The sequence below is a fragment of the Melopsittacus undulatus genome, chromosome 3 (genome assembly GCF_012275295.1).
Source record: "Melopsittacus undulatus isolate bMelUnd1 chromosome 3, bMelUnd1.mat.Z, whole genome shotgun sequence".
In the NCBI taxonomy this organism is placed as follows: Eukaryota; Metazoa; Chordata; class Aves; order Psittaciformes; family Psittaculidae; genus Melopsittacus; species Melopsittacus undulatus.
This window is the reverse complement of record NC_047529.1, coordinates 73441474-73455427: the sequence shown is the minus strand read 5'-3', so window position 1 is coordinate 73455427 and position 13954 is coordinate 73441474. Positions and strand designations below refer to the sequence as shown.

The 13954-nt window shown below is 40.6% G+C and overlaps 1 protein-coding gene across 1 annotated transcript in view; it reads right to left on the bottom strand.

Moving 5' to 3' along the window:
- ARFGEF3 (ARFGEF family member 3) overlaps positions 1-13954 on the bottom strand; it is an 85833-nt gene that overhangs the window by 18163 nt on the left and 53716 nt on the right. Inside the window, exons 13-22 of the mRNA XM_005154771.3 lie at positions 12497-12663; positions 10477-10642; positions 8928-9035; positions 8477-8692; positions 8119-8229; positions 6559-6709; positions 5654-5968; positions 4261-4394; positions 2653-2798; positions 362-541 (exon numbers count right to left, since the gene is read on the bottom strand). Coding sequence (XP_005154828.1) covers positions 362-541; positions 2653-2798; positions 4261-4394; positions 5654-5968; positions 6559-6709; positions 8119-8229; positions 8477-8692; positions 8928-9035; positions 10477-10642; positions 12497-12663 — 1694 coding nt within the window. The remainder of the gene's footprint in view (positions 1-361; positions 542-2652; positions 2799-4260; positions 4395-5653; positions 5969-6558; positions 6710-8118; positions 8230-8476; positions 8693-8927; positions 9036-10476; positions 10643-12496; positions 12664-13954) is intronic.

Here is a 13954-nt window from a genome sequence, read left to right as displayed (position 1 = left end):
GCCCAAAACTGGAACTGATATATAAATAGACCCTCAGAAGGAATGAGGATGGCTTTAAACACATTCCTAGATTTCACTATGTCAATCTAGACTTGTTCATTACTTTATTTTAGATAATAGAAAAGTTTTATTAAATTGTTTCAAAGGCAGATGTACTCTCTGTGTGCTCTATCACATTGCTGACTTAGGGAGGCAGGGCTCTTCTGATTCCTTGAAGATGATTGGGGGCACCATTTGAAGGGAGTTTGGGAAACAATCTCAAGTGGACCAAGTGCACTCTGGAGACCTTCTTGTGGACTTGGAGATCCTTCTTGTGGACACAGTAGGATAGATGTAGACACACTGTTCAGGGTTGACTTGCCTGGTCTTGGACATCCTCGTCACACAGCTCTAGCTGCATGATACGCTCAAAGGGGCGGAAAAGTGCCTCATTAAAGTGAAAATGAGAAGGCTCATTCCAGTCCGTCAGCACTTCAGTGAGGATGTCATGGATGAAGGAGACAGCCTTCCGAGACACATGTCTCTCCTTATGACACGCAGCCTACAGGGAAAGGAGGAGCATTAGTCTGCCCAAACAAAAAAATTTGCTTTTAAGTGAGACACTTTTAACAGAGGTAAGCACTTCATGTTGCTGAACCCTAAAACCATCTTCACCACTAAGCGATTTAGGGCCCCCGCTGCAATGAAAATGGGAGTCTCGGCCATAGACACAGATGGCTGAGACTCTTGAGCTGCTCAGACTCCCAGAGATGCATGGAGGCTTGCTGACAATTGAAAAAGCACAGCTAAAAATAAGTTAAATAACAAACCCTACAGAACAGAACTAGTGTGAAATATTTTCTTTTGTTTCTACTGTGTGACCATTTTTTCATTCAAAAAGGTGGTTCCTGCATATATTCACCTTACATATCCATGCATGACCAAATGTCACATTTTATTTAGCTGTCTACAGAATTTAGACTGAGAAAGTTCTCATCACTTTTGGAAGAGCTATTAAAAAATTAAACAAACGAGAATCTGTATATGAAGGTATTGTACAGAGGAACTACACAGGTTATGCTAAATTATATCCTTTCCCTCATGTTTCTCCTTCCCAGTAATGCCCCCATCTGCACTCAAGTCAACCAAAAAGACCGATCAGCTCTGTATTCTAAGAACATGGAAGGTACTTGAGTATAAACTGGCTTGGGATCTTGAAAGACTTAAAAACATAAAAAACATGACAAGTATTTAAAGTGGTTTTGGGCTGGCATCCAAAGGTGAGACACCAGTTTTCAAAATAAAGGGATGTTAAAGCACACAACAGAACAATTCTCTGCTACTTCTACTTCACTTAGAAGGATTCCACAGAGACTCCTCAGTGTCTGAACTCCTCTATAAAATAGTCCACACATGTTTTTGAGTCAATGAAATAAAATGCTATGGCAATTAAGCAAACAGCTCATCTTAAAATTCCAGAGAAGCACGCTCCCAATAGACCTGGCCAGATGACACCACATACCTTACTGTCAGAAAGAAAGGAAGTACTGCACATTTATTTGCAGCAATGATACAAATGAAAAAGCTCTGAGAAGTCAAACCACCAGTGTTTCACCAGTTAAGACTCAAAGTTTGTCTGAGGAAATGTCATTCGTTATGACTGAAATCCATTATGTGGCTGCTATTAGCACGCCACTGACCAGGGTTCACCAGGCAGAAGGAAACGGAAAAATGTCACCATCTTCCCAGCTGAGCTGACTTTATGTGGGAAAAGAAAGCTGCATCCTTTTATGGGAAGACTTGCAAGGATGCAGACCTAGGCTGGGAAAATAGGTAGATAGAGGAGTTACCTATAACCTCTTGGGGTGGTTTCAGTTTTTTCACCACAGACACACAGGAAGTAGCATATTGCAAAAATCCAACATGCTATCACTGGACCTGCCCATTTCAGTTATGTAAAAACGTTCTTTTCAGAAGCAGTATTGATATAACACATTGTACATCTGCTGCGGGTAGTCATAGTTAACAGTTAGGAACTTGAATATGGGTCAAGATAACCTTCACTCACAATAAGAAATTAATGAATAAAACCAGGACTTGGTTCTGTTGAAAAGATCCAAAGGACAATATCCAGGATTGATTGCACCAAGGATAAGTTATTTGACAGCTTGTCAAAGTGACTATTTGATTAATCAACTTGGCAATGAAACTAATCTTTAAGGTGTCCTGAAGTGAACTGCCTTCATTATAATACTGCAAATCACACCCACAGGTGACAAAGACCCCAGCTCAGCCCACCCCTCCTCCGAGCATGCATAGCAATTAGAAGGAATGACACAGCAAATAATATATGTTGATTACTGACCAAATACTGGGAGCATACAACTTTGTAGCTTTTGTAAGTTGACATTCATGTGTGTTTGATTTGTGGAAAAGTCCACCCAGTACCAAGGCCTGAATAAACACAGTATTTCTCCTGAGCTTGTGGAATTGGTTTACTGTATGCTGGGTATGAATACACTTTTTGGACAAACAATATCATAACATGTGACACACTACATACAGTATCCCAACAGGATTCTAAGCAGAGTTGACAATGCTGACTTTGACTTCTCCAGCTTTTTCAACTTTGCCATGTCTTGCACACATTCCCATTCTCTCCCCTATTCCTACCTCTACAAGGTGGGGTGCCACCAGGCTCCAGCAGCGCATGAGGTGGAGCAACGGCCGAGATTTACTCCTTACGATTCTGAGCATGGCATCACCAAGTCGGAACAAGTGAAGTGCACTTCTCCTGTCCTGCGTAGATTTCACTTCACCTACAAGGAAATATGAGAAAATAAATGGATATTTATAATGGAGCTGCTCCTCCATCTCTAGAGGCCTAAAATGGAATTTAAGACAGGTGAGAAATTATTAGTATTAAGTTGAGGCTGGGAGGGTGGTGGAAGAAAAAAAAATAAAGAAAAGAAATTAATGTTTAGGTTTGAATTGCAATGCAATTGAAATGATTGAATTTTACTGCAATACCTATGCCTGTGTAGGTGAAAGAACAGATGGACCCAAGTTTTAAAGAAAAAGGCTTGGAGAAGTAGTGCTGAGAAGTTAACCAAGGAATTAATTGAAATTAAGACAAAAAATAGTAGTTGCAAAATCCTTTAGTGACATCTACAGGAAAGAATATAAACTACAAATTATTTAGTTTCAGTTTGTCTTTTTTATTTCTTCTCAAGCAAAGGATACAAAGCAGAGAACATGAGAAAACACTTTTCTCTTCCTTGGCCAGTAACCATTGTTATTTCCTGTTGAAAGAAATTAATCTTCCATTGCTCTTACAACGTTTGGAAAGACATCTCATTCTCTCATTTAAAATATGCTAGTGCTTTTATCTTTAACATAAGACATTATCAGGGGGCATACCACCTTTAATATCTATTAAAAAAGCCATTATGTGCTCTATTCCAAGTCTTAAGTACATGATAAGAGGATCACTATTTACTAAAGAAAAAGAAGATGAATGTTGAGGCCTGGAGACAAGAGGCTTGTCATATTGAGAAAATGACAAGTAGCACTTCAGGAAGAGGGGAAACCAATTACACTGGAGACATATACCAGACAAAATCCATGCCTGACACAGGGCAAAACAAAACCCATATGACTAATGTCACTTCTAAAGGCACAATACAAATTTAAGTGAAATATATTCCTTTGGGTTCAATCCTTCTGCTCTGTTTGACACAGTGATGGAAATGACAATGGCTTTGTACTGTGAGGTATATGGTCCACTCTGCTAGGGAGGAAAAAGCATGACAAATCCCACTGCTTTATATAATATTCTTCAGCTGTGTGCTTTGTTTGCTGTCACCCATTTTCTGAACACTTCTGAGGATAACCCACTGTCATATGTCTAACCTAAATCCACTCTCTTAAGTCTACATTCACCCAAGTTTCTTTACTGGATTAGGTTCCAAAATGGAGGTTTGGTTAAATATCTGTGTATAATTAACACTCCCAAAGTCCAAGAACCAAATGAATGTCCTCTGAAGTGTTTCACAGAAGGTGTGGATGTGATCTCTGTCCAAAACAAAAGCACTCAACCTTTTCTAAAGACTGAATTGGTCCTACAGAAAGATCTTATTAGACTAAATACTGTGGTTTATGTGTAACTCGAAATTTCAATCAGAAAAAAATTAAAACTGTAAGAATACAAAGCAAGTCCTATAAGCAGTTCAGTTGTATATGAAACACAGAGCTCTGCAAGAGATCTTCAGTAGATTTTACCTGGCATTGCTAGGGAGTAATCAACTGTATCTGTGACTGAATGGAAAAGCTGGGCCTGAGAAGCCTTCTTGAGCTGGTAAAGGAAGCCTGCCAGTGCCATCAAGTTTAACTTGTCAGCAGCATCTTCAAAGAGCCTGTAGTAAAAGAATTGAATCTAATTGAAAAATTCATGAGATGCAGACTTAAATCTCTAAGAAGAAAACCTGTATCTTTAGACGGCTGCTATGTGCTGCATTTGGTGACAGATGAGGTTATTTTCATTTACATGGTGCCTCATGAAGACTTTGATCAAGAAACCTTAATTGGAGGGTGGAAAGTAGGGTGTTGTAGGACCAGCCAGGCACCTTCCAAGATTCAACTCAGGTACTAAACCAAAAAAGTCACTTTTTAAAGGAACTGATGTTTTCCCATTACTGTATCTTAATGTTGTAAGCAGTTCATGAACCAGTAATCAAAAAACCAGCAAGAATATGCCTGGTCCTCATGTCATAGATCATCACAGCTTCACTGGCTTTGGCATTGCACTAGTTTGCTCCGTCCAGTTACAGCCCTTTACGTGGAAAACTAATTAATTCAAGTCTTAGACGTAAAGTTGCTGTACCAGAATTGCTATTTTGGAATACAAGCCAAAGTTTTTTATTTTCTGCTGCAAAAATGTCTTAAAATCTGTATCCCTAAACCAGTAAACATGCTTATGTAGGAGGTGGGTTCCAGAGAGATTATAGTGAAGTTTCACATGGTGCAGACAAAAGTTGACAAATACAATTTTCTGACCTTATTTTTCATTAAAAACTTTCTATAGCCCTAGAAAACTGGGGACTGAGTCCTAATAAAATCAACACTGAAGTAAAAGCACAGAAATCAAACCTGCATCATTAAAATTACAGTACTGCTATTATCTAATCCTTGGAAGTAAGTTGTATTGTGAACTTCCTAAATAAAAGATACTCTCCATGCACAAACTCCTATAAGCAGTGTTAGTATGCATTGGTTTTTCCTTGAATTTACAAATATCACCCTCCTGTGGGCAGAGAAGAAGAATATAAAATGTCACCTGGAAATAAAAAGTTTATTAGAAGCATGTAAACCCAGGAAGTTTTCAACTCTTGCCTTAGCTGTTGAAAGAATAGCAGAAATAGCAAAAATGTCTGTGACATATCTGTCTGCAGATTGTGTTTTAGGGACATTTAACCTAGCCATTCTGTGACCATGCTTGGTGGCCCTTTCTCCTGCAGGTCTTTTAGGGACTGCTGGTTGTGCAGCACTCTTGTGAAACTCAACTGAAGCAAGAAGCTGCAACAGACAAAGATCACTCCCCACTGCACCACAAAAAGGTCCATTTTGATCTTGTTGTGGGAACAAAGCTTCTGGTTCCCGAGAGCACTGCTTGTACCTGTCAGCTTGTGTAGAAAGCGTGAGTACAGCCTTGGCAGCACTGGTTCCACACAGCAGACTGCCTCCACGGAAGTCAAAAGCTCTGCCCTTACTGCTCTCCTTGATAAGTTCCTGGATAGAAACTGGCTGAATGACAGGATGGTTGCTGAGGGTGGTCTCTTGCTCAGGGGTCAGTGCCTGGGCAGAGTCCCCAGGCTCAGAGTCTGTGTGCAGCCCTGCAGGTGCCTGCTGTGACTGGGTGATGGTAATGGAGGGCTGGGAAGCACCATCACTGAAGTGGGTGTGCTCCAATGTGCTGATGTACTCACATACCCTGAGAACAAACAGAGAAGAAAAAGATGAATAAAACCCACAAAAGAACACCTCCTCCCCTCACCAATCACTAAGCTCACTGAATAAATGTTTACTCCAGAAGGATAGTTCAAGTACAGCTCTTGGCTGCTTCAAAGCCCCATCACTGTGAGAAGCCAGTTTACATGGAAACCCACTGCCAATTTGCAGGCACTGATTACATCCAAACCGGATACAATGCACAGGATATTTTCCTCAAACCACAAACAGACAATCTCAGAGTCTCAGACTCATACATAGAAAACCTGTCTTCTTATATCCTTTGGCCTCCTGTGTGCCTAGACACCAAATAGTTTAGTGAAGCTGCCTGAAGAGCTCATTTAGGTTCCTGGGTCTGTCAGAGTCAGAACTTTAAAGTTCTAAGCATTGATTTTGTCTCTGAATAGTGGTGGAAAACAATAACATCTTTCCTCCTACAGTTGCTGGCAGTTAATTTTGTCTGACATTGTTTATACAGAACACTCCCAAAGTACCTAAAGTAATTTTTCTCAGTCTGCTATTTTCAGGCAAGATGGTATACATTCTGTTTCTTTTGAGAACGCTGGTGAGTACCTGAATACATGAGGCCAACAGTCCTGATTGTGGCTTCCCATCTCCAGGCCCACATTAAGAACTGCATCCATACACAAAACATGAGCAGTGTGCAGGCACACTCCCTGCACTTTGCCCATCTGTTCCAATTTCTGCTCCACTTTCTGTTTCACTGCAGCATGGAAAAAAAAACCCAACAAACAACCCACATTAGCATCTCCAGCTTTTAAACAAGCACTGATTTGTATATAAGGTAATGGTAAATGTATACAGTTTGAGAGCTATAAAAGAACATGGATGTTAGACCAAAAAACCAACAGAGAAACGCATTTCTTGCTAAGAAACATAAGGCAGTTTTAAAATTAAAATCCTTTTTGACTGATCTTACATGCATGAAAAAAAATCAATGCCAGATTGACAACCTCCACCCCCAAATTCACATCTTGTTGCCCACAGAACAGATGCAGATTGCCAGTGATATTACATGCTTCTCTTTGGAGCTGGCTGGCTGGATATTTTTTTTACCAAAATTGCCTTTGCTATAGGAAAGAGTTTGTGCATGTCACATCTATTTCCATACAAAAGTTTCACCAAAAAGTTTTGTTAATGGGTACTCCTGTCAAAGTAACACTAATCCTGATTTGAACTACAAGCATTTTGACCTCATTCTTTTTCCTGAGAATCTCTAAAAAGCTTAGTTTTCATGCTGCCTTGGAATGGGACCAAATTTTGAAGCTTTGCAAGCTTTCACAGGACAGATCTGTTGGCCTCTGCCCACTGCAACTGCCTCCTCTTTGCTTCACCATGGCCTGGCCAACTCACTTCAGTCCTACCTAGCAGAGAGGTCAAAAGCTAGTTTGTGCCTGGGACCTATTGTTTTGTTTTCTCTACTGAGACACCAAATTTAAGCGCCAAGCAGGGTCATTTGTGCACCACTATTTTATTATGGGCTTCTTGCCATTAGAAATCAGGTATCATCAGACAAAACTTATGTGCTTCTCCAAACAGCTATTGAAGACAACAATTCAACAAAAATTGTTGAAGACAACAATTGAAGTTGACTTCCACTGGGTTTGGAAGTATGGTATAGAGATGCAGAACTTTCTATATGTTACAAATATATATATATATTTATTATTCCAGCTTCATTTAACATGATTCAGAAACAGTTTTAAACATCTGACAATGACAAAAGACAATCAAGGATGTATACACAAGACTTGTATAGGGATGCAAATTTAGCTTTATACTACCACCCAATGCATTAACAAAAGATAAATTGTTTCTCTGATGCTCTCTGGTTGTACTAGTATCACACAGCTTAAAAAGTGCACTTTGCAAAAATGCTGTTCTATTGTTCCACTGATTTCAGTTCCACCTAAAATATAATTAGTGTGGCATAATGTTGAGACAGCAGGACATGTACTGAAGCCTCTAGGCATATGTCCCATATGCCTACAAGTGAGTGCTGCACAGTAGTGGCATTCCCCTATGTCCTTCTTCTGTATGTAGCAAAGTACTTTCCAGTAGCGTCTTTACAGGCAATACAAGGCAAGACTGGTAATTTAATCACATTGTTACCTTGAGCTATAGTATCACTGGGTTCCTGGATTTCTTTTTCCTCTTTCTCTTCTTGGACACAGGAGGCAGCAGCCATTTGGGCAAGAGCAGATGCACAGTTAGCAGCAACTCCTGTAAACGAACAACACAATTAATGTTTAACCAGCATTTTCTTCCCAATCCCATTCAGACTCAACAACAGGTTGTGTGATGGAAAGTTGGCTGGATATGTCTATGCTGTATGGCAGGTACCATAGAGGTATGGTTCCTATGCAAGACTCGAAGAGGATGCTGCTTTTCTCTCTCCCAAATTCCTTCAAGGAAAGATACTATCCTACTTTATATGAAGTCTGCCATGACATCCCACATGCAGCAGTACCTAGAGCACAGCTCAGCCGGGCTGCTCTCCTCAGTCCATCCAGGCTCACGCAGATGGAGTCCTTCTCCTTTTGATTCTGCTCTTTGGCTCCTTCTGCTCCCAAGATGAACGCCAGCCCCTTGGAGCTGCCTGCCATGCGGCCAGTCAGTGGTGTGGACAAAGTGTCAATCAAGTTCTTCCAACAGCCAATCAAAATGTATCGGGCAAAAGCAACTCCTGGAGTGAGAAATGCATTACTACTGCTACTACTTGAAAACAACACAACAGCAGCTTTATTATCAGCGGCAAAAAAAAATATCATATTTGTCCTCTGCATGCTGGACAACCAGTTCACATTTAGGATGCATTGACATACATCCTTCAACCATTAAACTATTCTAAACCACATATGCTTGTTGTTTATAAAACCCACTGCTGGTAGATATACACTTGCTCTTATAAGTCTTAATACCTGCAACAACAGACTCATCGGTCTTCTGGTTTTGGGAAAGAGGAGATTGAGCTGAAGCAGATGCCATTAGTTGGCCACCGATTGCACTGCTTCCCAAGCCATCGATGTCTGCCAGAACATTAAAAACAACAGATTATATTTGAGGCACAGATGGTATAAGGAAAGCATCTCCTACTCGCTTTTTGTTCAAATAAGTATTAGCACTCCCGACTTCTCTGGTATGCTTTTTAGTCGCTCTTTTCTGCCAGTCTTCTGAAGCCTTGGCATAAACATGAGCTGTGACATCTTATGCTTTACCCAGTATAATCAACGTTTTCTTGAAGAAGGGAAATATCCCACTCTCATAAGTCTTCCCTTACCCCGCCAGTTACACAGTCAACAGAACTCTCAGCAAAGATTTAATAGTGTTTCTTAGAGTTCAGAAATTCCCACACTCTTAAATCTCCGGATTTCTCAGTATAACCTTTGAAATTTTGCTAAATCCTGTATCTAGATGTTCCCAGACCTCCACCTGAGTCCTCAAGATGCACTGGGATCCTATGTATTGAATACCATTTTTAGTAGACCTGTATAGATTCAATTTCAACAAAATAAAGAAAATGAATTACAACCCTTTCTCCAAAACCTCAAAAGACCAGCTTCTCACAGATAGTTTAATGTTAGGGATGACAGGTCGATTTCCTGTCCAGCAACCCCTGTCTGTCTGTCTTCTCCACATACTTCATGGCTATTGTTTTTCTCAATTGTTTCTTTTAGCTTCCCAGCTCAATAGCTAAAAGCAACAGTGAGCTCAATATAATCAGCAACAAACTGTCAGAGCAGTGCCCTTTGATTACCACTTAATAGCTCAGTGGAAGCCAGTGTTTTCCCTGCATACACCGTTTTAATTACCTCTTTGTAATCATACAGTATACACATTCAAGCAGACCATGCACTGTATATGAATACAATATCATAGGCATCTTGCTGCCTTTCAGCTGATACAATTTGATTTTTTTCCCCTCAAACGAACCTAAGGATTATTTTTAAGTATTTCTTAAAGGTGCTCCAGGATTTCAGCTTCTCTCCAGCACCATTTGGCATATCCCTGGCATAACAGAAATCTGAACCAAGGGGAGCTAAACCTGTGGAAGGCTTCCAGGATCAGACACCGTAATTTATATTTGTACTGCACCACATGCATGCTGAAATAGCTTTGCTATGACATCAAGAAAACAGCAGCCTTACTGTTTATTGTTAACAACTACCAAGTCTACCAGAACTGAGGCTGACAAGATTCTGGTTCAATGAACAAACCTACTCTCCCTGTCTCCCAGGGATAGATTGTTTTTAAACCCACACTTCAAAAGCTTTGTGTGATGGAAAACAAATACTTAAGTACTTGCCACAGCTAAGTCTGATTCCTTCTTTACCAATATGTTCATGATACACCATGTGTTGCATTGATGACATGCTGTTCTGTATGTAATGCAGTGAAGCAGTGGGGTTTTGTAGGTGGCTTTGGGCACATGTTTGGAAGTTAGCCTTGCCAACATAACATATTACTGACCGGTCAGCATGGTGATAAGTGGAAGGCTGTGCTCTTCAGGGCTTCCCCAGTATCCAGCTTCCCCAAGCATGTTCCTTTCTAGTACCTGGTGGTACAGTTCTTCAACCCAGGCCTGGGAAAATACCATCAACACTCCACTGGACTGGACCTGCTTCATGAATTCCTTCTGCAGAGAACCATAAAAACCAGATGTAAGACAACACTAAGCTCTATGGCATGACCTTCAGCCCCTAGATCTACTCCTGAGTGTAATGGCATGCAGGAGTAGAAATGAAATTATGCAAAAAGAACCAACTGAGGACTGCAATGTGTCTACAGTGGAGAATGATGTGAATAAGAAACTTTCCCTTCTCTTACTGCATTTCATGCAAGATGTAATTCATAACGACATTTCTTGCATGGTGACAATGGGATATTCTGAGCTCTTACTATTTTCACAAGGTAAGGGTAGGATCTCATTTCCCATAAAAAGAAGCTGTGGTAGTTATTGCTGCCTGTCCAGGAATCAGGGCCTTCTACACTGAACAATCATCACAGACGAACTGGGGTCCAACTAGATATCTGAACTATTTTCAAAGATAACTAGCTCATGTTCAGGTCTGTTGTGCACAGTGCTACCCCTAGAGAAGGTTCTAAGTCACAGATTTGCTGTTGCAGCTGCTGAAGAACACAGCAGAACTAATGATGATGTTAAACCCCACTTGTTCTTGAGAACTTCCAGAATATAAATCCTCTTAGATTGGAAGCTCAGCAATAATGGTGTATTTTGACAGATCTTTTTTCTCTTTTCTTTTTTTTGTTGTTGTTCCATATACCAACATTTTTTTTAATTTTTAGAACTCTGAAACAACTTCTCTTGGACAACGTAGTTGCAAAACATAGGTTCATGTTTTATAACTCCTGCAACCCTGAAAACAATATTTAGAAAGCCCAAGGACCTGAGGAATAGCAGGTGCCACAAAAATCATCAGGTCATATTAAAAGTCCTAATTATTTTTCACTCTAACTTCTCATGTCTTCATCTGTATTGTCCTATGTTCAGCAGTAGAAGTCATTTTTCCTTCCTAGTAGCTGGTGCAGTGCTGTGGTTTTGACTTTCAGCCTGGGAACAGTGCTGATAACACCGATATTTTTAGTTGCTGCTAAGTAATGTTTACTCTGACCAAGGACTTTTCTGAGTCTTAGGCTTTTCCAGGGAGGACGGGAAGCTGGGAGGAAGCAGAGACAGGACACCTGACCGAAACTAGCCAAAGAGATATTCCATACCACAGCACATCATGCCCAGTATATAAACTAGGAGCAGTTACCCAGAAGGGCTAGATCTCTGCTTGGGTTGGGCTGGGTATCGGTCAGTGGGTGGTGAGCAATTGTATTCTCTTCCCTTGTTATTTCCCTTATCATTATTATTATTGTTGGTAGCAGCAGTGGTTTGTGTTATACCTTAGTTACTGGACTGTTCTTATCTCAACCTGTGGAAGTCATATTCTCTTGGTTCTCCTCCCATCCTTCCAGGAGAGGAGGAAAGGAAGGGGAAGGAGGGGAGTGAGTGAGCAGGTGTGTGGTTCTGAGTTACCGGATGGGCTTAAACCATGACACATGTAAATACACACTGAGTATTAAGCAACAAATTTGTCATTATGCTCAAAAGTAGTTGCCAGGTGAAAGTATGTCCTGTGATAATGTGCACAAACAATGCTTGCTGTATCATGATGCTAATGAAGATCTGAAGACAGAGTGTCCATCAAAATGACTGCTACTTTAATGACAATCAGGAAAGCAGCACTCATTTTCCCCTTTCCTCCCCCCCCCCCCCCCCCCCGATTATAGAGAAGCTGTGTAATTCAGATGCATGACATTTATCATTCATGATTCATAAGCAGCCTGGAAAACACTTCATTTGCAATTATTATTTCTCAACTTAGCAAGACACCTGAAGGCTTTCTGCATGGGCTGTCTTACGTGAAAAGAAGCAAAACAAATTTGGGGATTTTTAACAGTTTTCTGATATTCTCCAACTCACCAGCAACACAGGGGCTTGGGCAGGTTTCTTCCTGTAGTAATCAGAGTTGGCCAATTTTAGGTTGAGCAGCAGAGTGTAATGTGAGACCATGTAGAGACTGTCTGCATTCATCAGAGTCTGGAAGCTGAAATTTAGGTTTCCCTCAAATCCTGGTGAGTGCATCATACCTAACAAAAACACCATGTGAGCTCTCACATTTTACACAGATTTTGCCTGGAAAAAAGAAGATCAGAAACCAACCCTAGCATTTCAGCAGCAATAGATTGCTAGAACAGTTAATGAATCATGAGTAGAAATTACTCTACTAAATGTACTAGAACAGGGGACAGAAAAATAAATAGTCCATCTAGAACACAGTGCCGCAAAAGACAAACTGAACACTCCAGTCACAGTCCAGCAAAGCAACATGCTAAATTTGAAATACACAAGGAGCACCAGCATTCATTAGGATGACTGCCAGGTACAAAGCAAAGGGCAAAATATATCTGCAATGCTAACTGGAAAGGTGAGGTGAGAACAAGCAGAGGCAAAGCCTGCAGTACTTAACTGAGCATACATTGCACCAAACAGTGCTAATGAGCGTGACAGCCCTTTTAACCCCCCAGTAAATCTGCCTTAGCTAAGTGAGTTGTTGGACAGAGACTGGAGTGCTCAGCACCTTGCAGAATCAGGCTGTAATCATCATTCTCTCTATGGCCTCTCCAGGTATGTGAATAAATATTTGGGGCCAAGTTGGCTGGAACTCATTACAACTCCAACCCCTGTTCAGTTCATACAAGACCTGCTTTCTAGATAGTTGAGCACTTGCAGCTCTGTCAGACAATAAGCCACCTGTAAGCACTCAGTATTCCTGCAAATACTATTTGTATGAAATGATAGCCTAGAACCATGCCTAGTGGTCCAATCCCTTCTTCCCAGGTAGGATGGACAGCACATACATTTTCCTCTGAGTTAGCTGTAGAAAAACATAAACCAAGTATGAGCAATACCTAATTGAATTTCCATGATCTGTAGTTTGAGCCATGAAAACACCTAGAAACACTAGACTTCCCACATGACCCACAATATTTCATGGGTTTCACATCAATTGTGAAACCCATTCATACCATGTCAATTACGGAAGATTAAGAAATAAGCTTTAACCTAGAGGAACATTTGAAATGAAACAACAATGAAAGAAAAAACCAGCTTCCAAGGTTAGTTATATGGTGAAGCAAAGCTGTGTCATTTGTCAGCTGCTGCAGTGGTTTACTGTGAATATATTCCTCCCACCATAAAGCTCATGTCTCTTCTTCAACAGACTACAACAAACCATTAACATAAAAAAAAACAAGTAAATAAAAATCCAAACACAGAAAAGAAGCAAATGTTTTTCTTGCCTCGTGAGGGTTTGAAAGCTCTGTGCTGCTGCCTTCTCGGACTTTCCACTGTCGTCACTTTGGGGGCGTGGATAAGGTG